A 22445-nucleotide genomic window follows, 5' to 3' on the forward strand; every position below is an offset into this window, starting at 1 on the left:
AACACATCGCTCCTCTGTTTGCCATCATTCATTTAATTGGTTTGCTTCACTGTCACATTCATTCACTAAGTTGCTACAGTTCCCAAGGATGGGAGATACTCTACTTAAAATTCTTGAAAAAAAATTATTTCCTGCTTTGTTAAGTGTTCTTTTGTTATTACAGTAAATCGTTCTTGTTGTTTCTTATATCTTTCTTTCTTTGCCATCGCTGTTCTTCTGTCATTCACGTACGTGACGTGCCCCGGGGCAGCAGCAACGGCTGTCCGCTTTCTTTCACCGATCCCTCACTTTCACATGTTGCTTTTCCGCCCATCTTCCTTTTGAGCTGCAGTGCTGTCTAGTAAATTGCGAGTCCCGCGCACGCTGGCCAGCCTGTGATTCTGTTTACAAACTTTGCTAAAGCCCATCTGCTCTGTTCGGCCCCTCCCAGCGGCAAACCCCCGAATTCTCTCTACAAGGAAACTTGAGGCTTTTTTTTTCCTCCTCCCGACCTTTTCAGAAGCATCAAGTGCAGTCCTCTCAGAGGCAGGCGCGCTCATTGCTGCTGCTTCCTTCTCATTCAGTCCCGGTTCGGGTAAAAAATTGAAGGCTGGCTGCTCATTTGGTTACTTCTTCAAGAAAAGTAAAACTGTGGCTGAAGGACAAAAATTAATAAAAACTAATTCAAACAGCTTTTAAAGGATTCTATAGTGTCAGCCTATCGAATGCTAGCAGGTATGAAAAAGTATTTTCTTAATTTAAATGAAAGATTATTATTGTTAATATTAATGTACTTTGCACAATCTCTAAGGAGTTCTTAAATAGATCTAAACTGATTGTTTTATTGCAATGGAACTTTTACCTATACAGGTTAGCCTCTGAAGATTTTTTATAAATAGGTTTGAGAAAAATTTCGCAAAAGCAAATGAATAAATTTATGCACGCACACCGAACTAGTTGCTTGCTTATTTTGTGCAGATAAGGATTTGCATCATTTTTCTCTTTCCTTTTTAAGTTTTATCTCTCATTTCATTGTGATATTCTGCTTTTAATTATGACCACCAAACACACTATGGGGCAAACTGAAATACAAATAGAATAACGGTTTTATTGCCATAAGTTAATTGATTTGCAGTTGCAAACTGTTTAGGACGATCTTATATGCCTCGAACAACTTTAACCGAAATTTTATTGTGTTGCCTCAATTCATCATTAAAGGAGCACTGAAGTCGGGGCTATTTAGGACCCAGAGGACGCCTTTGTTCGCAGGGTGAAATCCCTTAGAATAGACTGGGGGGACACCTCCGTGAAGAAGAAAAATGGCCCTGCGCACCTCGCCACGACTGCCGTCTATTTAGTCAGTAGTGGACTTAATTACAGCGATTTGGCAAGTGAGGGGTTCATGTCTCAGAGGAATGCCAACGTCAATCAGTAACAAAAAGTGCTCGGCTAAAACTTTTATCTAGGCTTAAAGTTCTGAAAAGATGTAGTGGAGTGCAAGTGTCAGTAACCTCTGGAAACAGTTTACTTGGTAGAGAAGCTTCGAAAGATATTACATAAAAAAAGTTATGATTTAAAGAAATTGTTTGGGATGATAAGTGTAACTGCACAACTATCGAAATTTGCCAAAATTAAAAAGAGATATTATTGACATTATTTTTCAAAATGCAGTGGAAAAAAACCTTCACCTTTGAGTGCTTGTAATTAGCATGTCCTATAATCAATCATTTGTAAGTGTGCAACTAAACGATTTCACCTTAAATGGGGCATGCCAGTTGAAACAGACTAAGAAGAGCAAATGATTTATTGCTCCTGTGGTTAAACTCTGCTTAAACAAAGAACACAAACATTGTATTGTGTTCACTGTTCTCTGGTCAGATTATTAGCTCATGGACAGTCATTAGATAAGTTATACATATTGCTTGCTTATCACATAGCTACAGTTATCTATTTCATAACCATTTTTCAAATTATTTTCTTTAGCATCACTATAGAAGGTTTATTTTTGAAATGTATAGCAAAGATAGATAAGGAGTGACTAATAGATATTTAGTTAGATATGGTATATAGTAGATAGATAAACAGGAAAGACACTTTATTATAGATAGATAGATAGATAGATAGATAGATAGATAGATAGATAGATAGATAGATAGATAGATAGATAGATAGATAGATAGATAGAATGAACACTATATTATAGATAGATAGATAGATAGATAGAATGAACACTATATTATAGATAGATAGATAGATAGATAGATAGATAGATAGATAGATAGATAGATAGATAGAATGAACACTATATTATAGATAAATAGACAGACAGAATGAACACTATATTATAGATAGATAGACAGATAGATAGAATGAACACTATATTATAGATAAATAGACAGACAGAATGAACACTATATTATAGATAGATAGACAGATAGATAGAATGAACACTATATTATAGATAAATAGACAGACAGAATGAACACTATATTATAGATAGATAGATAGATAGATAGATAGATAGATAGATAGATAGATAGATAGATAGATAGATAGATAGATAGATAGATAGATAGAATGAACACTATATTATAGATAGATAGATAGATAGATAGATAGATAGATAGATAGATAGATAGATAGATAGATAGATAGATAGATAGATAGATAGATAGATAGATAGATAGATAGAATGAACACTATATTATAGATAAATAGACAGACAGAATGAACACTATATTATAGATAGATAGACAGATAGATAGAATGAACACTATATTATAGATAAATAGACAGACAGAATGAACACTATATTATAGATAAATAGACAGACAGAATGAACACTATATTATAGATAGATAGATAGATAGATAGATAGATAGAATGAACACTATATTATAGATAGATAGATAGATAGATAGATAGATAGATAGATAGATAGATAGATAGATAGATAGATAGATAGATAGATAGATAGATAGATAGAATGAACACTATATTATAGATAGATAGAATGAACACTATATTATAGATAGATAGATAGACAGAATGAACACTATATTATAGATAGATAGATAGATAGATAGATAGATAGATAGATAGATAGATAGATAGATAGATAGATAGATAGATAGATAGATAGATAGACAGATAGGGCCAGAGTTTTCTGGTGTTCAGAAGCACACACCTACAGTTATATATTTGTAAATGCATAATGCAGAGAGAGAATCCAGTCAGTGAGATGTATAATTTGAAACTCGTACTTCTATGCCATCTAGTGTCTTCTGACCTCAAAACAGGAAAAAAAATGCTCCATTGAAGAATAATGCAAATGTGTCTGGTAATCATTAATTCTATGACCTTGTTGTTTCACTTGAAGCAGCTTACTTTTTAATCAGGATAATATTTCTCTGGAGCTTGTTTATCACGCTGGGTTGTCATAATATTTCCGAGTTGCTGTCATTGATTTTGTTCACATCGTATTTGGTGTTCCTTCACAGAAGGGCATCAATGTACTGAGCGGACACAAAGTAACGATTCTATCTGTCTAAGTGCACACCCTTGTGTCTGGATTTATGTTTTCAGGTCTTTAGTTAGGGTCATAATTTAAACTAAAAGAATCCGGTTATGTTTAATTGAGCTGCCGAGGGCTATAATTATAAATATTAGTAGATTAATGTTATATACAGTAAACAAGTTGTTTCCATAATGTTTAATTATTTCCTTTGTTTATTAGTCAAAAAGATATTTGTTGAAAACTTCCACTTCCATCTGTATGGTTACTTTGCTCTTATACATCTAGATTTTTAAAAACTGATAAAGAAATAGAATGTTTAGCTACTAAGATGTTGCTGCAGGCTCTGTGTTTCAGCATTCTTCAGTTCTTACATATTTAGTCAATTTAAAATAAAACAATGCTTGGTGCATTTGGACTCAGGAATTCAACTTTCAAGGGACTCGCCTTTAAATGTTTCCTCATCAAACATCCATGTTTTTCTGAAAATGATTTGGGATGTATTCTTCATTCTACTCAAAAATCCCCCGTTTGGCTCACTTTTTTTGACTGGCTGTTTCTGGCAAACAAAAAGATTTGGCTGATTCAGGGCAACCCTTTAAACTCTATTTTGGGAAAGATTCCTGTTCTCGGCTTGAAAGCTTGTGAGGATTTACATTCTGAGGGACAGTTTCCAAGGAAGCTACAGCCAGCACTTTCAGGTAGTCAGGGCGCGGTGTTGGATCTCATGTGATAAGTACAGGAGGCTTCACATTCTGTGGTATAATAGGAGTGTGGCTCAAATGGTATGTCCAGGCCCTAAAGTCTATGTGGAGTTTTCAAATTTTCCCTGTGTTTGTGGTAGCATAGTAGTTAGTGTGGCACTCTGACCGGGGCCTAGAAGATTAATAATTCTTTGCATTTATATAGGGCTTTCCTCACTACTCAAAGCGCTCAGAAATTGTAGGTTAAGGGCCTTGCTTAAGGGTCCAACAGAGCAGAGTCGCTATTGGCATTTACGGGATTCGAACCGGCAACCTTCTGATTGCCAGTGCAGAGTTCAGTTAATTCAATCAGGTCACTGTGACCTCAAGCAAATCACTAAACCTGCTGTGGCTTCAACCTATACATGTAATCATTTTTGTAAAGAATCTGTACTTCTAAAGTGCCCTGAGATGCTATTTACTGTACAATAATAACAGTTGTTTGGTTCAAGTCAGATCACTGCCTGTGTACATTTTGCATGTTGCCTCCGTATCTGTGTGGCTGTTTCTCCTTTCACTTCCTAGACATGAGTGTAAGTTAATTGGCTACTCCAAACTGGCCCTGTGTGAGCAGACTGGATCCTGCCATCTGAAGGCTCTTGCTAAGTTAGGTTTCAGCACAGCACTACCCAGTATTAATCAGATATCTCAGTAAATCCCTCTATGACTTCACAGTGTTATCCAAGGCTTTGTACCACATCTCTTTGTGTCCTCAAGATCGAAATCGCTTCCCTCGCACAATCTGAGACATTGCCTTACTGTGTCTTGGAGTTTCAGACCTTGAGAGTGCTTCTCTTTCCAAAATGTACTTCACCTGAAGCAGTGTCAGGGTCCAAGGCTTATATTTGGTCACTTGCTTTTCATGCATTTCTCCTTGATTTTGCGCACCACAGCTCTGTGTGATTCTGAGAGGAATGCATTGTTTTAAATTCAGTGAAAGAGAAACCATTCAAAAAGCTCATGGACTTCGCAGATGGTGGAGTCATGTGTAGCATCACAAAGGTGTCTGAGAACTCTGGATAAGCTGTGAAAGTGGATCGGTGCCTGCTGACTTGGCTGCACAGATGAGGAAACTCAGAGGAAAGCAGAGGAGTTAGGGAACAGGGCAAGACATGCGTACAAGTAGTCAGATAAAGTGTTAATGAAGAGAAATGGAGTGTGAGATGGCAGCAGGCAAGCGGAACAGGTGTCTTCAGGAGGCCGTCAACTACATCAATCTGCAAGACCTTAAAGTTGTCAAAAGAAGAGATACAGTAGATGAGCATCCTTGGTGAGACAGAGTCAATGAAGGTTAATGTGATAAATCATTAAGGGACAGAATGCTGCAAAGTGAGACAGTTCCTGTTTTAGAGACAAAGCATCTGTAAAGAGAAGAGAGAGAGATAGATGGGAAAAGTTCAATATAATGGATAGATAGATACTGATATCTGAAGAGAAATTCACTGCCTAAACGTGTATACAGCATATTGATATAGTATATACAATCATGTGTACACGTTCACAGTATACTAATCTATATAGAATATGAATATGTGTGCATGTACTGTTTTCAATTCCTACTGTGTTTTCAGTATCTCAATGTATATACCAGCTAGATTCATATGTTTGCAGTACATTATACACTGAGCAAAGAAGATCAGATCTCATTTTTTACTGTATGTTACTGTACATTATATGCTGGCTAGACATACTGTATGTGTGTGTGCAGAATGGTATACGTTGAGGATAGAAGATCAGATATCACTTTTCCGCTTTGGTTGAACATTTCCAATTCTCCCCATTAGGGCGCAGGAAGCCTAATATGCTTTACACTCTTTTAAGTGCTCAGGCTTAATTAACCAACTCATTGGTGTTGTGTTCTGATTTACTCCCACTAACAAACTGTCAAGACCAATTTCATGGTGTATCCCAAAAACAATGGCTCGGTGAGTGGAAACACTAGAGGCTGGCTAGCTTCCCTCTCATTTGTATGTGTAATGACAGACGCTTTTGAATTTCAAAAGCAAATTCCATCTTCCGGTACTTTCTTCCAAAGGAAATTTAGCGTTTGCCTGTTTTGACTCAAAATTAAACCCCCGCTCTGCTGGGCTGCTCAATTATCCTTTAACAGGAAAGTGATGGTCCAGTGCTCCGCCGAAATCAGTGTGAATACATTTCTCATCTGCTGCAATCAATTTGCCTGCATAAACCTGTAAATTCAGACACTAACTGGTGAGAATAGCCATGAAATAATGGTTAGGAAGTAGTGAGCAATTAAGCTCTGAATGGTAGAGTTGTCCCTGAAAAGAGCTGTGCCATAGAAACCCAACTCACTGGGTGATCCAGTGTTAATAATAATGTTGACACCACACCACCCTAGGGGCCTTGGTTCGGCTTCCAGCTCCATGTGGCATTTACATATTTTTGTCATGTTTGCATGGCTTTCATCTGGGAATTCCAGTTCTCATGAATTATGGGGTGAACTATCCTGATGAGGCGAATCCACTGATGGGTCAATGTATCTTCCAGTTCCCACCTTGTGCACACTGCTGTCTGGGTAGGTGTCAACTCCTTATCTCATTGTCAAGAAAAAAGCAAATGGAAATTGAATGGGCAGTTTAACTACCTGGGCACCTAAACCTACTGGTGACCACCTCTGCCAACTCAAAGTGCAGATAACGTTAACACCATTAAGGAGATCTTCACTTGTCCCATCACAAAAGACCACAAATGAATCTTTGCTTTTCTCAGCAATTATCTTCTTCTGAATGTATGGAGTGAGCACCGTACTGTACAGATTATAAAGATTCCGTACATTTTTTGCTCCTGTGTTCAGTATAAATTTGTGATATGTTTGCTTTGCACCCTCCCTCACCATAACCTGTTGTCTATGCGGGAGGAACAAAAGCTTTAGATTCATCAAAAATTTCGATCTCCAGTTTAAGGTCCCCCGATACTAAAAACACTGATATCTCAAAGATGTGTGTCTGTCTGTGTGTGTGTCTGTGTGTCACAGTTTCTTGAGGACAGTTTAGACCTAAAATGGCAGGACGGAAAAATACCAAACTTGAAACTTAAGCCTGTTATGAGATGACGATGTGCTGATTAGTTGTTAGCCAAATCGTGCAAGAGAAAGAGGCACTCCAGAGGAGCCCTCAAATACCGTAATTCTTCAATTAAGTATGAATTCTGCTTGTCACCTGCTATAGTAATGACTTATTTTATGATCAGAAAGATCAGCATCAGAGTGGTAAATAATTACTGAAATGTTATAGAATAGTTCGGGTAACTTGGTTCCTAGGGCACAAAGCCTACTGACAATCACGTCCGAATTTTTCTACCATGGAATGTGCCACAACTGGCATTGATTCTCAGTGTCTCTTGCTCACTAACCCTAACAGTAACATATCTTTACTTTGCTAGCAAAGCTTACAATAGGCACCCATTTTTTGAAAATCTTGTTCCTTATTTTGTGCCGTACAGATAATTTTCTGTTGAAGGACAGACACAAACCTGTTTAAAGAGTTCTGCGCTGTTCCCACATTTGACTGAATTTAACAGAATGGTCTAATGGCTCAGCAGGCCAGTTTCTTCATTTTTCTACTCTGTAAGAGGTCTGATTGACACAAGCTGATATGCTCAAGTCTTAGAGTGGGACTTGTTGCATAGGTGTAAGAAGTGGGATTCTGTGATGCAATGAATGAGGTGCTACACTTTAATACCTCAAGGTCGCTGGATCAGCACCTTCCTATGTCCCAGAGACTGTCACTTAACCTCTTTGTACTCCAACTGCATCCAAAACTTTATCTGTAAATAGTGTTAACCTGACCTTGGATAAAAGTATTAAACAAATATGATAAGATAATTAAGTGCCATTGGTTCTAAATGAGCTAGAGTGCTGCATCTGAGTAGACCTGCCCTTTGAATGTATGGTCAAGCACAGTATGTTTTGTATTTTATTCTATGAATAAGTGGTAGCAATTAATACAATGTAGATCATATAGTCTTTATAATCAAGCGTGTCTGTTAGTAACTAAGTAGGATATCTATTGTCAAAAAGTAACTGTAAAGGCAAATGAAAAGCAGTTCAATCATCAATTCCTAAAATTCTTTATTATTATATTGCTCAAAAAATATTTATCTCATGATTAACGGTCTTACACAAAAGGTAAGTTCCTATTGTGATGCTCATTCTTAAGTAACAGCACAATAAGTGCTGCATCTCCAACAATCAATGTGATGACCAAGAACTAATGTCATTGGCATAGGACAAGCAATGAGAAAGAAAACCATTAAGAAAATGGGGAAATGAAAATTTTATTAAATGAAAAATTAAAAATTATAAATCACTAATTTATGGCTAGAACATGAGGGACTAAATTTAGGGTTACGAGTGACATTTCTGGTGAAATCTCTTTAAAGTGGGTATGTACAGCATGAAGTGCTTGCAGGTTGGCCTCTCTCATAGCTTGATTTGGTCATGATAGTTAAAGAAGGCAGAAATAAGCAGGACTAATGTGTGAACACTGCCTCCATCTTTGCAAATTTAAGCAGGAAAAGTCTAACCGAGTGAAGTTTTGAGCCTGCTGCTTGGAGCAGTGAAGCAACATCATCACCTTTAAATGCTTTGTTTTAGAGGGCACCAAACCTGTCACAGTATTTTTGTGATTATTGTCTATTTCAGTGATTCTCAAACCTTTTTATTTTGCATGCCCATTTGTAATAAATAAATAAATAAACGGGGACTCCATTTTCCAAAAAAGCAACAACCAACCCTACTCAATATTTTCTATTACTGTTGGATTGTGCAACGCTAGGAATCAAACTTTTAAAAATTCATGCCAGTGTGACAAGCCAACATGGACATACAGTAACATCCATCCATCCATTATCCAACCCACTATATCCTAACTACAGGGTCATGGGGGTCTGCTGGAGCCAATCCCAGCCAACACAGGGCACAAGGCAGGAACCAATCCCAGGCAGGGTGCCAACCCACCGCAGTACAGTAACATAAAATTGCAAAAGAAAAATGGTATGAGCTCTTCAACAGTAAATTTATAAAGAATAAACAAGGGAAAACTGAGCACCTTATCTTCTTATATATTCCTTTCTCTGCAGGGTCATAGTGTTAATTAAGTAAACTTAGTAACGTACATGGTAACAATAAAATAAATTCTGTAAACATGAATAACATCCAACAAGGCTTGCTTGTGAGGCTCCTTTCATGTCAATATGTTTCAAACTATTGTCTCTCTTTCATTATCAAGTGGACTTCCTCTTCTTCGTTAACATTTGGTCTTCACCATGATCCCGTCTAGTGCTATCTATTGCTTTCTTTTTCTTTTACGTCCAGTGTTTTGTCTTTTGCATTCATTGTGACATTGCTTGCAAATTTCGTAGAAACAAAAGTACATTTCAGGAAAGTTAATTTTATCCACAGTTCACATCTTATGCTGAAACTTCAATTGCAAAATGGCCTTCAGCTTATTAAACCCATGTTATACATTTATCCTTATTTCTGTACCCATTGATACTCTCGACATTCTGAGCTAGTCTATGATGAAGGTAGGAATATAAAATTAAAGTGATGTGAGTTAAGATGAATATAATGTAATTGATGCCCTGTGATGGACTAGTGCCCTGTCCACGTGTTATTTCTGCCTTTAGCCCAATGATTGCTGGGGTACCTCCATCTGCCACAGATCCTGCTCTAAATAAGTGGGTTAGGTAAGTGGAAGGACAGATGATTTTATTGAATAAGAATGTATTCATGTAGACCATGGGTTCTTAAACTATGGTTTGTAAACCCAAAATGCATTGTGTGTGTGAGTTACTGTTGTATTTAATAGTATTGGGTTCACAAAGTGGTTTGTAGTGGGTTGATAATCAATCGATATTGCTCTTACGATCATCCACGATTACCACACCCTGACAATTATCCACAATTCCCCAAGGGGCTAACTAATTGGCCAGGCATTCAACAAGGAATAGGTCTTAAAGACCCTAAAAAAGGAAAGACTAGGTTGCAACAAAAAAAAAAAAATTAAGAATCCCTTTTGTGGATTAATGAGTCATGGGAAGGTAATTTATGGGAATGCCATTCCAATTATTTGGCTGTGAATCTTACCTCATTGTTTACTTCTTGATTCTTTAAATGCTCTGTTACATGTACACACTGTCTCTCTCTTGATCTCCTGAATTCTCCTATTACAGTAGTTCCATTCAATTTCGTTTTCATAGAAGGAAGTGTTCAAGATGTTATCACACACTGTCTCATTGGGTTTACCAAACACTTTAAAATATCTTACACTAGAAACTATAATCTAGAAGCTAAGGAATTGTATCGAAAACATTTGATGACCATGGAACAATGACGTAACAGGGCCAACTGTGTCGTCGGGTTCAAAAACATACAGTATGACATAGTGTGTCTCTGGAGACACAGAAAACAATGTTGTGCAAAGTTATTATTACAAAGATCAGGGATTTTATTGTAAAAATGTCATTTTTTAAAATTGCATGAGCACGGCTAACATTTGAAGTTTGTCTTTAAAAATAAAATGTCACACTTTGTAACATGATAGATGATAGATAGATAGATAGATAGATAGATAGATAGATAGATAGATAGATAGATAGATAGATAGATAGATAGATAGATAGATAGATAGATAGATAGATAGATAGATTCCATATGAATCTTTTTCAGCCTTCCCCGTACTAATAAAGGCAGATAAAAGGAGTGTTGAATGTTTGAATGTAACCATTTTCAGGTGATATATTGATTTATGATATGCTCAATTTTCACAGAGATTTCATCAATTTGAGACTTACTTTTGATACATTCTTGGTGCTAGAATGAAAGTGTGCTAATGCTGATGATCAGAAATTTAGTCATTCAAAGATAAAACCAATATATTATTTTTTCTTTTTACCAAAAAAGAGGGTGTCTGATGCAAAATGTCCATTAGAGTCATTTTACAATGGAAATTAAAAAGTATCATTTTGAGTAATCTACTTTTTCTAACTCCTGTGCCTAAAATCTATTGCTGGTTCTAATGTGCAACCAAATATTTCTGAAAATAAGCTAATTGGAAAAAAAGAAAAAGTAATCAAACTTCTAAATAACATTTCACTAACTTGTACAGCAGTTATTAAGAGAGGTTTTAAAACTTTCACCAGTAGGAATGGCCATATTTGAGCACCACAGTTTGGAAACTGGCACATTAAGGTACAGAATGTTGAATTTATTATAGTGAGCACTACAGTGGTCCATCCAATCTGCCCAGGGGGTGGTTCACTTACAGTACTTGCCCATCTCCAAGTACCAGAAAGCATTCTGTCCCTAATCTCCCTTCTCTTCTTCTTTTTCTCTTGCAGATCCTTTGTTACACTGTGTATTAGAGAGTTTTCTACTGACATTTCTGTATTCTACGTGGTATGTGTCTAGGTGAGGTAGCACAGCAATAGTAACATTTGGCTTTGTCACATTTTGTTAACCTTTTGTGACTGACCTGATTTATTGAGCTAGGAAGTGAAAAGAAAGTCACTATATAAAGCAAAATTGCTAAGTCTGTTGAGGTGAAATACCAGCTGGAATTAGCTTTAGATCAGTCGTCATTCCAAATGGAAATAAGAGATAGTCAATTAATGGGGGGAGACCTTCTTTAATGGCCTAGCCTGAGTTTTGAAGGGCTAGTGTGTGAATTTGCATCAAACAATTTATTTTTTTTAAAATGTTACTAAGTCAATGGAACAATGGATGCAAATTGATAGGAGGATTGGACGGTAACAGCCTGTTTTATTTTATTTAATTCAGAACCAAAAACATGTTAAGCCAGCTTTAAGGCCGTATTTCTCACTTTGGGGAAGGACAAAAACCGCACATGCTAATGCCTGGGCTCCAGTTACTCATTGTAAAGTGTGACAAGTACTCCAATATAAGATAAATGGCCAACCTACAGCTGAAGAGAGAGGAATTTTAATGCAGATTGCAGGTGTCAGCATTGACTTAAAGAGATTGCTCGGCACTTGAGCAATTAGGGTAAGCAGCAAATGTCTCTGCTTTTTGAATGAGGACTGCAGAACGAGAGCAGCGCTTTGATATGAAAGAGGCTGGCAAGCGTCAGGACATTGCGTCGGTCAAACAGCTGATGAATGAAAGGCAGTAAGGGAAAAAGGAGGAGGTGGATTTGACTGGTGGAGGAGGTGACGCTGCAATAAAACACAAATTTAGCTTGGATCAAACCAAATCAGAAGGTCTCACATATATATGTAATAGTTTTAGTATGAGAGAAAGCGTAGTGTCACCTTTGTAAGGAATATGACCATGAATTAAAGATAAGGCAGGAACCTGGGACATGTTGTGATACCTGCCAGTCTAGCTTGGCTGCTATTTTTAGATCCTCAACTGTTGCTTTCAAATTAGTATTTCAGTTAGAACATGGAGCGCAACTATAAGCCTATTAAGGGTAATTTCACAGAACAGCTACAGAAGCACAGAGAAGCATGGATTTGTGGGATACGTTACCAAATAGAGTGGTAGATTGTTGTACTTTGAGGACCTTCAAATTTCAACTGGATGATATTTTCCAAAAATTGGGTAAACTGGGATTGAAGAGTTGTGTTTCTTAAAAATATTGTAGGGCATTACTGGAATGCAGCATTGCATTTCCGATTCTGAACGGTCAACTATAGACATGATGGATATTTAGGGTTTATCCATCCATTATACAACCCGCTATATCCTAACTACAGTGTCACGGGGGTCTGCTGGAGCCAATCCCAGCCAACACAGGGCGCAAGGCAGGAAACAAATCCCGGGCAGGGAACCAGCCCACCGCAGGGCGCGCGCACACACACACACACACCAAGCACACACCAGGGACAATTTAGAATCACCAATGCACCTAACCTGCATGTCTTTGGACTGTGGGAGGAAACTCACGCAGACACGGGGAGAACATGCAGACTCCTCGCAGGGAAGACCTATTTAGGGTTTAATATCTTTAATTTAACTAAGTTCCCACTCAATGTTGCAAATATCTGGCAATAGATAGACATAAATAGGCAGAAACATTGCATAGAGTTTAGAAACACATGATATCGTACTGAAGTGGTACACCGGCCCAGGATTCTGTGTTTTGGCTGTAAAAAATGCATATCCACAAAATGAGCTAATTGACCATGAAAGATGCTATATGAGGTGAAGTCTGATTAACTTTAATTAAAGATTGCGACTTGATAAATCAAACTAATCCTTTGTTTGATGGTGTACTGTGCCCCAAGCTGACCTACAACACATGGCCAGGTAAAACACAGCTTATAGAGGTGTACATTTCTACATGCAAGTGGTCTACGGACTTGCTCAGTGGAGGAGAGCACCTTTTAATGGTAATTGGTAGTTGTCTGGTATTCCCTCAGATCCCTCCTGGTTTATTTAGAAGTAGTAGGACAGTGTAATGGACAGCACTGCTGTGTCACAGATTCGGTATCCTGGGTTTGAAACCGTAACCTTATGATTCATCTGTGTCGAATGGGTACATTCTCCTCATTTCTATGTGGGCTTTCCTCAGGCCTTCATACCAGAGGTGTAGTGCAAGGTAGGTTATCTGGATACTCTAAACTGGTCCTGCTATAAATTACATACCCCCCAGCACCCCCCACCATTTCCTGCCTTGCATCCAATGCTGCTGGTATAGCCTCTGGCCCACATGACTTAGTGACCATGAAGTGGGTTTGACAATATTATATTTTATTTGTATTGTAATAATTTACAGATTAGAAAATGGATGAATGAAATCGTTTGTATTGTTGTGTACAGTGTAGTGTAGTTGCTAAGATGTTGGACTTTAACCCCCACTTGTAAAGTACCTTGAGATGGTGTTCACCGCAGAAATGTGCTCTATTTGCTTATAGCACAGGTTGATGGGACATGCATTTTAAAATAAAGGTAAACTGACTGGGGTTTCTTGTATGCTTTAATCCCAACCCTTTTCTTTCAGATCTCCAAGCACAGAGAATAACTGTTGAGATGTGGGGCATGACTTGCTCATCATCACACAATGAATTCAGTGTGGCATCTGAACTGGTAGCCTTATACTGTAGTTAACAGTCCAGTTCCTTATCCGCTAGACCACATTGCCCAGAGGTTTGCAGTTACACTTGCAGTAGCAGCTTTGGAGTTTATACTTTGTGCAGACAAATCTAGATAGGCACATTAATGGCAAAGTGACTACAAAAAATTGTAAGGACTGTTCAGAAAAACTGAGCCATCAGGAAGCTTAGACTTGTAACAGATCCAATTGAAAATTGGCAGCCATACAGAAAACTTGATTCAGGGCCGCCAGCTTCTGAGCTGTGTTTAACGGTGGTAAAGCAGCCCTTTGCAGGCAGGCTCAGGTTTCCAGCAGTGCTGAAAGCAGACAGATGGATATACCAGAGCACCATCTTGTGGCAGCATCCTCAAATCAGCCAGCTCATTATATTGCATATGGTTGCATCAGCCTTCAACACAGTTCGCTTACTGAGCCGGAAAGGAGAGGTAATGAGGGTTTTTGACTCAAGTTTATTAAAAATAACTGCTGGGTTCTTGCAGCTGTAGACTAACTCAAGTACAAATGCTATAAATAAAATCAGTCCTCACTTTCTGTCACTTTTGTCCTTGTCAATAAACTGTTGTTTGTTGCTGTGAAACAAAACTATTAAAGTCCAAACTAAGGGCTTCAAACCTCATGGGCCTTAGGGTGGAATGAACTATTTATGCTAATCATGGGATGTTTAGACCTGGAAAAATGAATTTAGCTCCACAGTATTTAAGATGCTTTTGAATAGATCTGTGTAAATACTGATTAATTAAAAAAAACACTTGCAGCCAAGATATATTAACATATGTCCAGTTTGTTTGAATAACCAGGAGCATCTGACCATTTATTAACATGATTATCCAGTTCAGGGTCACATGAAGCCACACAAATATACTCAAAAAATTTAAAAACACCAGTTCACCTAATAAATATATCTCTGAGATGTGGAAGGAAAGGCAACATACCTACAAAAAACAGAGAAACTCAGGGAGAAGATGCAAACTAAACACCCAGAGGCAGCTGTCCTCTAAGTTTGTGAGGCAGCAGTGCTCATCACTGTGCCAACATTTTCAGTAGATTTAGGCTGAAATTCTAATTTATTGTCACATATACTGGGTACAATGAAATGTCTTCTTGAATATCTGGCCAACGTAAAGTAAAACTGGTCCAAAGTGGGTTCTTCCATTCCCAAAAGTGTCTTGTTCAACCAATAACTTGACAATCTTACTGATATTGGACAAGCATTGCAATAAATTAATTCAAGTGTTCAGTTCTCAAGTACTTCCATAATGTGCTCTGACCAATGTGACCTGCAAATGAGCAAATACAGCTAAAATGAAGAGGGGGCAAAAAGCAAAAGAAACAGATGGAAGCTTTGGAGGATGAGACAACCAAGATATCTTTTGCTGACCTGCAGTAAACCATTCCAACTAAATACACACAAATTGTAACACTATTATACAGGATGGCTCTGTGGTTAGCAATGCCTTTCCAGAGATCCATGTTCCACATGTAGCCCAACCAATATCTGGGTTAATACCACACATTCATCATTTATTTACAGGGGGCTTTCCCTTGGTATCTCTTGTTCTTCTCACATCCCCAGTACATGCTTCTAATGCTAATTAGCATCTTAAAGTTCTCCAAGTGAGCGTGTGCATGAATGCAACCTGTGATGGACATACGTCCCATCTAGCCTTGGGGCTTAGCTTGTGTTCAGTGCTTTCAGCATTGACCCAAAGTCATTGAAGGGTTTGGAGAAAGGATAAATGGATGAATTGAAGTTTTATTTTTTTAAAAGTAATCTTGTCAGTCATATAAAAAAGCATACACAACATATTCTGCTCCAAAGACTATTAATAAAAGTTATTGTAAACTGCTGATGTGTAATCCCATTAACTTTCTTCTTCTAATTTTGCAGAGCTAGGAGCAGCTTCACAATGGGCCCAATACCACTGTTACTTCTACTTTTCCTTACTGTTCTTAGCCCCTTTTCAAGGATTAAAGCTGAGGAGGATTTTACCTGGGAAATAAAGAAAGTACCATTGGTCATAAATAAGAAAACTGTTACCCTAAGCAGCCCAGATTTCAAAGCTGAAGCCAAGCGTGAGTTAAATGGGACCTGTGGGATCGAGTGCCAAAGCAGGCTACCTCTGCCAAGTGTCAGTGACCTTCAGGATTTCCTTTCCTACGAAACCGTCTACGAGAATGGCACTCGCACCTCCACAGAAGTGTACTTCAGGAACTTTGACATGCAGGCAGAACACGAAGTCATCAAGGACTCTCATTCACGAAGGAAGCGGCACGTTTATGGTATGGATAGCCGCTTCAGCATCTCAGACAAGCAGTTTGTGACTAACTATCCTTTTTCCACTTCTGTCAAAGTTTCTACTGGTTGTACAGGTATCCTGGTATCACCAAAACATGTTCTAACAGCGGCGCATTGTATCCATGATGGAAAGGATTACATTAAAGGAGCCAAGAAACTTAGAGTAGGGATTCTGAAACTGCGTTCCAAAGGAGGTGGCAAAAGGCGCAAAGGCTCAAAACGGGGAAAGAGGGAAGCAAAGCCTGCCGAAATCAAGCCTTCTTTCCAGTGGACAAGAGTAAAACGCACCCAGGTACCAAAGGGATGGTTTAAAGGAGTGACAGATGATGTTGCGGTGGATTACGACTACGCAATTTTGGAACTTAAGCGGCCGCAAAAGAAGAAGTTCATGGACCTTGGCATTAGCCCTACGGTGAAGAAGATGCCTGGAAGCCGGATTCACTTTTCTGGATTTGACGACGACAGGCCAGGACAATTGGTATATAGATTCTGCTCTGTCTCTGATGAATCCAATGATTTGTTGTACCAGTACTGTGATGCCCAGCCTGGATCCAGTGGCTCAGGCGTCTATATACGCCTAAAGGACCCTGAAAGCAAGAAATGGAGACGAAAGATTATTGGGATTTTCTCTGGCCACCAATGGGTAGACGTCAATGGCCAGCAGCAGGATTATAATGTCGCTGTCAGAATAACCCCTCTAAAATATGCACAGATCTGCTTCTGGATACATGGGAACTATGCAGGTTGCCGTGATGGTTGATTACGTAATGGGACGAGCACCTATGTTACATTCAGACTTTTAATTACTGTATTTTTTACTGAGATGATTGGGTTCTTCTACACCACAACACTCTATGCACATACAATGGTAGTAAAAGGGAATTATACTGTAGTGAAAACAGGGTCGCTTAGTATTAACTTCCGAGGTGTTCAACTCTTGTGAACAGAACTGTCCCTTTATCTGAGAAAATTTTGGCAGGCGCTAATGGAGTAAAATTTTTATTGTTTGCTTTATTTAATAAATTATAACAGCACAGATACTTTTTAAGAATTGAAATGTGCTACAACTCTTTAACATATCATTGACTGCTGGGTGCTTTTATGTACTCCGTAGTTGTTTTCCAAAGCTCCGACACCAAAAAACTGGTCTTTTTGTATAGTTGTGAATTGATTTTCAGAAACAATCGATGTACCTTTCACACAAGTTTAGGAACATCACTCTAAGCTTCTAACTTGTGGATTAAGCCTTCACCCGTGACTCACTTTTGCTTTGGCGTAGTGTTTTCTTTTAAATATATGGCCTTTCTCCTCTTGGAGGACCAAGTAAATAAAAAAACACACTAACTGAAAGAGCAGGGTTTAAACAAAAGGTAGGAGCTGAATGTGTTTCTTGAGTCTTTTAAATATAGGACTTTGTAGAAATGCTGGAACAGTAGGCAAAACAATTCAAATTATCCTCTCTGGTAAAAGAGTTTTTTTAATCCTGCATTGTTAAATTGGTTGGCAAAACAAAAACTCAAACACTCACTATATCCAAAACCCATAATAAACAATCTATCAGCAAATAAAATTGTATTTTGCATGTACTGTAATTTTTTCATTTGTGACTAAAGATGATGCATCAATACCTTGAATTCAACAATTTAATGCTCGATTTTGATACCTGCCTTGAATCAACAAATCATCGGGGTTGGGCCTTGGCAACCAGAAATGCTGTATCAAGGGGGTGCGACTGTTCACTACTTCAATATTTTATTTGTGCATTTCTACAGTTTGGCCAAAACATTGAGAATATCAAATGTATAGCCTCTTCCTCACCACCATACCCTTTCAATAATGTCAATTTTTAATATACCCAGAACGCGGCTGCTAGTGTTCTCACGCTCACCAGCCAAACTGAACATATCTCTCCAGTTCTTTGGCTTCATGTATCAAATCTAAACTAACACTCATTAGCCTTGACATTTTACATGGTCTACTTCCTTCATGTCTTGTATCGGTATAATCCTGCATGTGAACTTAATGGACTGCTTATGGTCCCACACACCAAGCATTCTTCCTGGGGTAAAAGATCATTCTGTGTCACGGCCCCCTGCTTCTGGAGCTCATTAACTCAACATTTGTGTCTTCACTTTCCTCTTTTAGGACTAATTTGAACACTTTTCTGTTCAACCAATATCTTTCTTCAATCTTAGATTTTTAACACTTGTACTGGAAGACTATTGTGTTGTGTTTTGTTATTGTTTTTTTTTTTTGTTTCTGATTTCTTATAGTTTTAACAATTGTGTAAAGCGTCCTAGGGTTTGATAAAAGCACTATATAAATAAAAACTATTATTTTTATTTATCATTGTTGTCAACTCTCTTGGATGCTTTAAATGAGACATTAAGAAAGTCTTTTTACTTTAAATAATATAAAATATAAGTAAAAATAAATGTTATTCACTTGTAAAACATATTGGTAGGCTAACACAAGAAGATGCTCTCTTCCAGTGCTCGCTTATCAGGACTAAACCTTCGTTGTGTGAAAATAAAGAGAACATGTCCGAGAAATGGCAAGAGATAGCCAACGACTGAGAGGCAATTCTGGGAAAAGGAACAGGCAAAACAGGCTGAACACAAAATAGGAAAAAAGCAAAAAGGCAAGGCAAACATTGTCATGGAAAATCAATTTTAAAAATGCAAAGTATTCAGAGACAACAGACAAAAAAATAGAGAAACAGGGAACTACAATGTTCAGTAAAAGACAGTAGTAAATAATAATTAGAGCGGAAAATTATACAATGATAGCACTTGCTATGGAACAGTAAATGGGAAGTGTGGCTAACAGCATGTGCGTTCATATAAATATAAAATAATTAATGCTTATTTCCTAACTTTTAAATAAGTCACATTTGAAACTGATAAACGTTGTCCATGCAGCCTTAATAAACACACATAGTATTGTTCTATATGCAGATTGCAGTCAAATTCTTACAAATGCTAATATACAAACAACATGCCAACCTTCTCACCATGATTAGTGTGTAATAATAATAATAATAATGCATGTTATTTATATGGAGCCTTTCCCATTCACAAAGCGCTTCACAACAGGTACAAAATGGATTAACAGCACAAAAAAAGATCATACTGGAAACACTGGATGCAAAATAATGTCACATTAAATGCCAAATAATAGATTAATAAATTAAAAATAAAATTCTGAATTAAAAATAAGAGACAAAACAAGCAGGAATAAAAAAATACAAAAACACAAAATGCTAGAAGAAGACCAAGAGAATTTGTGAAAGGTTACATGTAGGATTATCAACATAGACGCAAAATTGCTCACAAGAATGACTGCCTGGTTCAATTGCCTTACTTTGAAAGATATGCCAGTTGCAGAGCTACCTACTGTAAAACATAACTGTACTAACTGATAGACAATTAACATTTGAATCAGGTTTCATTTGTTAAAATACATCTACTGTATGTTTATCACATCTTCTTAAAATACTGTTCCTAAACATGGAGAGTTTCAGCCTCAGAATCTGAAGTCCAGTAACTGTGTGCCTGGCTATAATGTCATTTGATTTAGTGACAAGTTTCATGTAATAAGAAGTTATTATTTAAAAATATTGATTTATTTAAGAATTTCACTTAATGTTTACAATTTGAATGATGTTAGTTGTTATTAATGATGCCAGGCCAGCCATCATGAGGGCCACATGTATAAATGTGCCAGTTTCTAAACTGTGGTGCTCAAATATGGCCATTCCTACTGGTGAAAGTTTTAAAACCTCTCTTAATAACTGCTGTACAAGTTAGTGAAATGTTATTTAGAAGTTGGATTACTTTTTCTTTTTTTCCAATTAGCTTATTTTCAGAAATATTTGGTTGCAAATTAGAACCAGCAATAGATTTTAGGCACAGGAGTTAGAAAAAGTAGATTACTCAAAATGATACTTTTATATTTTCCATTGCGAAATGACTCTAATGGACATATTACATCACACACCCTCTTTTTTGGTAAAAAGAACAAATAATACACTGGTTGTATCTTTGAATGACTAAATTTCTGATCATCAGCATTAGCACACTTTCATTCCAGCACCAAGAATGTATCAAAAGTAAGTCTCAAATTGATGAAATCTCTGTGAAAACTGAGCATATCATAAATCAATATATCACCTGAAAATGGTTACATTCTAACATTCAACACTCCTTTTATCTGCCTTTATTAATACGGGGAAGGCTGAAAAAGATTCATATGGATTGTAACATTCCAGTTTATAAAGCCTCATAATCTAATCAGTGATTAGTAAAGTAAATGAACCATGTTTATGTCATGTAAATTTCCAACTCTCTTAAACAAGACCAAGGTCACATTATGGGTGAGGTTTGGGGTGCGGTTTCTGGTGTCAATTCTAGCCAGCATAGGGTGGAAGGCAGGAACAAACCCTGGACAGGAAACTTGTGCATCAATGGATGAACACACAAAGACAGTAGGGCCAATTCACTTAACATGTATGTCTTTGGACAGTGGGGGGAAACCAGAATACCCAGAGGAAACCCATGCAGACATGAGGAGAACATGCAAACTCCATGTAGGGAGGAACCGGGATGGAAACCCTGGTCTCCTTACTGTGAGGATGCAGTGCTACCACTGTGCCACCCTGCTACCTAAATCAATTTTAGAGCTGATATAATTATTTGATGTAAATACCAGGCCCATGTAAACCAACCTTTGATCTATCTATCTATCTATCTATCTATCTATCTATCTATCTATCTATCTATCTATCTATCTATCTATCTATCTATCTATCTATCTATCTATCTCCATTCCCATTCTCTCTTTCTTGTATGTATAAACGCACAAATGTCTGTCAAATCTCATGAAAGCAACATTTCTGTTCATTCTGCCAATTTCACCATTTTGGTATTATTTAATAATTTCAGTGTTCTTTTGCACCCTGCCTGTCTATACAGCATTCTAAGCCATAATAAGTTTGATTTTAATTGAATTGAACTGAGAATACCACAATTCGCTAAACACAACTTGAAATTGTTGAATTCAAGACAAGGTAAAAGTGGATACCTTCTTTTACAGCAACCCATTTATGGAGCTTTCTAGCTATTCTGAGATCATGGTGCTTTTTAACAAAAATCAATGCACATTTCAATTATGGTGCTTTATGTTTTTTGAAGATTTTTGGATGGCATGCTTTGAGATTTATTTAAATTTTGATGTGTAAAAATAAAAAAAAGTCTAAATATAGTACAATAATAATGTTGTCTTAAGATAATTACAATATTTAATGCATAGAAAAACTGCTACGTTGGGTCAGTCAGACTGCTCTAAGCGCATATGTTTGAAGAAGTTCAGACGGCTCCACATCTAATGCTAGACTGCTATGCCTGTAAGTCCATTGTGTGACCTTCCTATGTGGAAAGTTTTACTATCTTTAAAAATATGTATATTGTTATTGTAATGTAAAAAAAGCTGAAGTATCTTTCTGCGGTATTGTAAATGGTTTTTTTTAATACAATACATTTGGACATTTTTATTTTAAACTTTTTTTAGCAAAAATAACATCATTGTTTGGCATCAGAAAGCTAATCGACATTTTCCAGAATTGTTGAACGTTATTCTGAGATTGCATTCACAAGAATAAAGGAAAAATACAACACTTCTGAATGGCACAAAAGAACATTTTCCAAGATAAGGAAAATTGTTACATAAACTGGGCATATTGATATGCAGCGTAATGTGAGAAAATTCTGCTTAAGTACAAAAGTTATAATGTACTTCAGGCATAATGGCCATAG

General features: G+C 37.2%; 1 protein-coding gene across 1 annotated transcript; it reads left to right on the forward strand.

The window, feature by feature from the left end:
- Positions 1-353: 353 nt before the first annotated feature.
- Positions 354-22190, forward strand: prss35 (serine protease 35). The gene is made up of 2 exons (XM_028797859.2): positions 354-714; positions 16225-22190. Exon 2 carries the CDS (start codon positions 16244-16246, stop codon positions 17390-17392), a length of 1149 nt encoding a protein of 382 aa, XP_028653692.1. The 5' UTR covers positions 354-714; positions 16225-16243; the 3' UTR covers positions 17393-22190.
- Positions 22191-22445: the final 255 nt, after the last annotated feature.

Source organism: Erpetoichthys calabaricus, chromosome 3 (genome assembly GCF_900747795.2).
Source record: "Erpetoichthys calabaricus chromosome 3, fErpCal1.3, whole genome shotgun sequence".
Lineage (NCBI taxonomy): Eukaryota > Metazoa > Chordata > Cladistia > Polypteriformes > Polypteridae > Erpetoichthys > Erpetoichthys calabaricus.

Excerpts from the sequence above, each read along its gene's own strand:
- prss35 (XM_028797859.2), top strand. The coding sequence starts at position 16,244 with ATGGGCCCAATACCACTGTTACTTCTACTTTTCCTTACTGTTCTTAGC.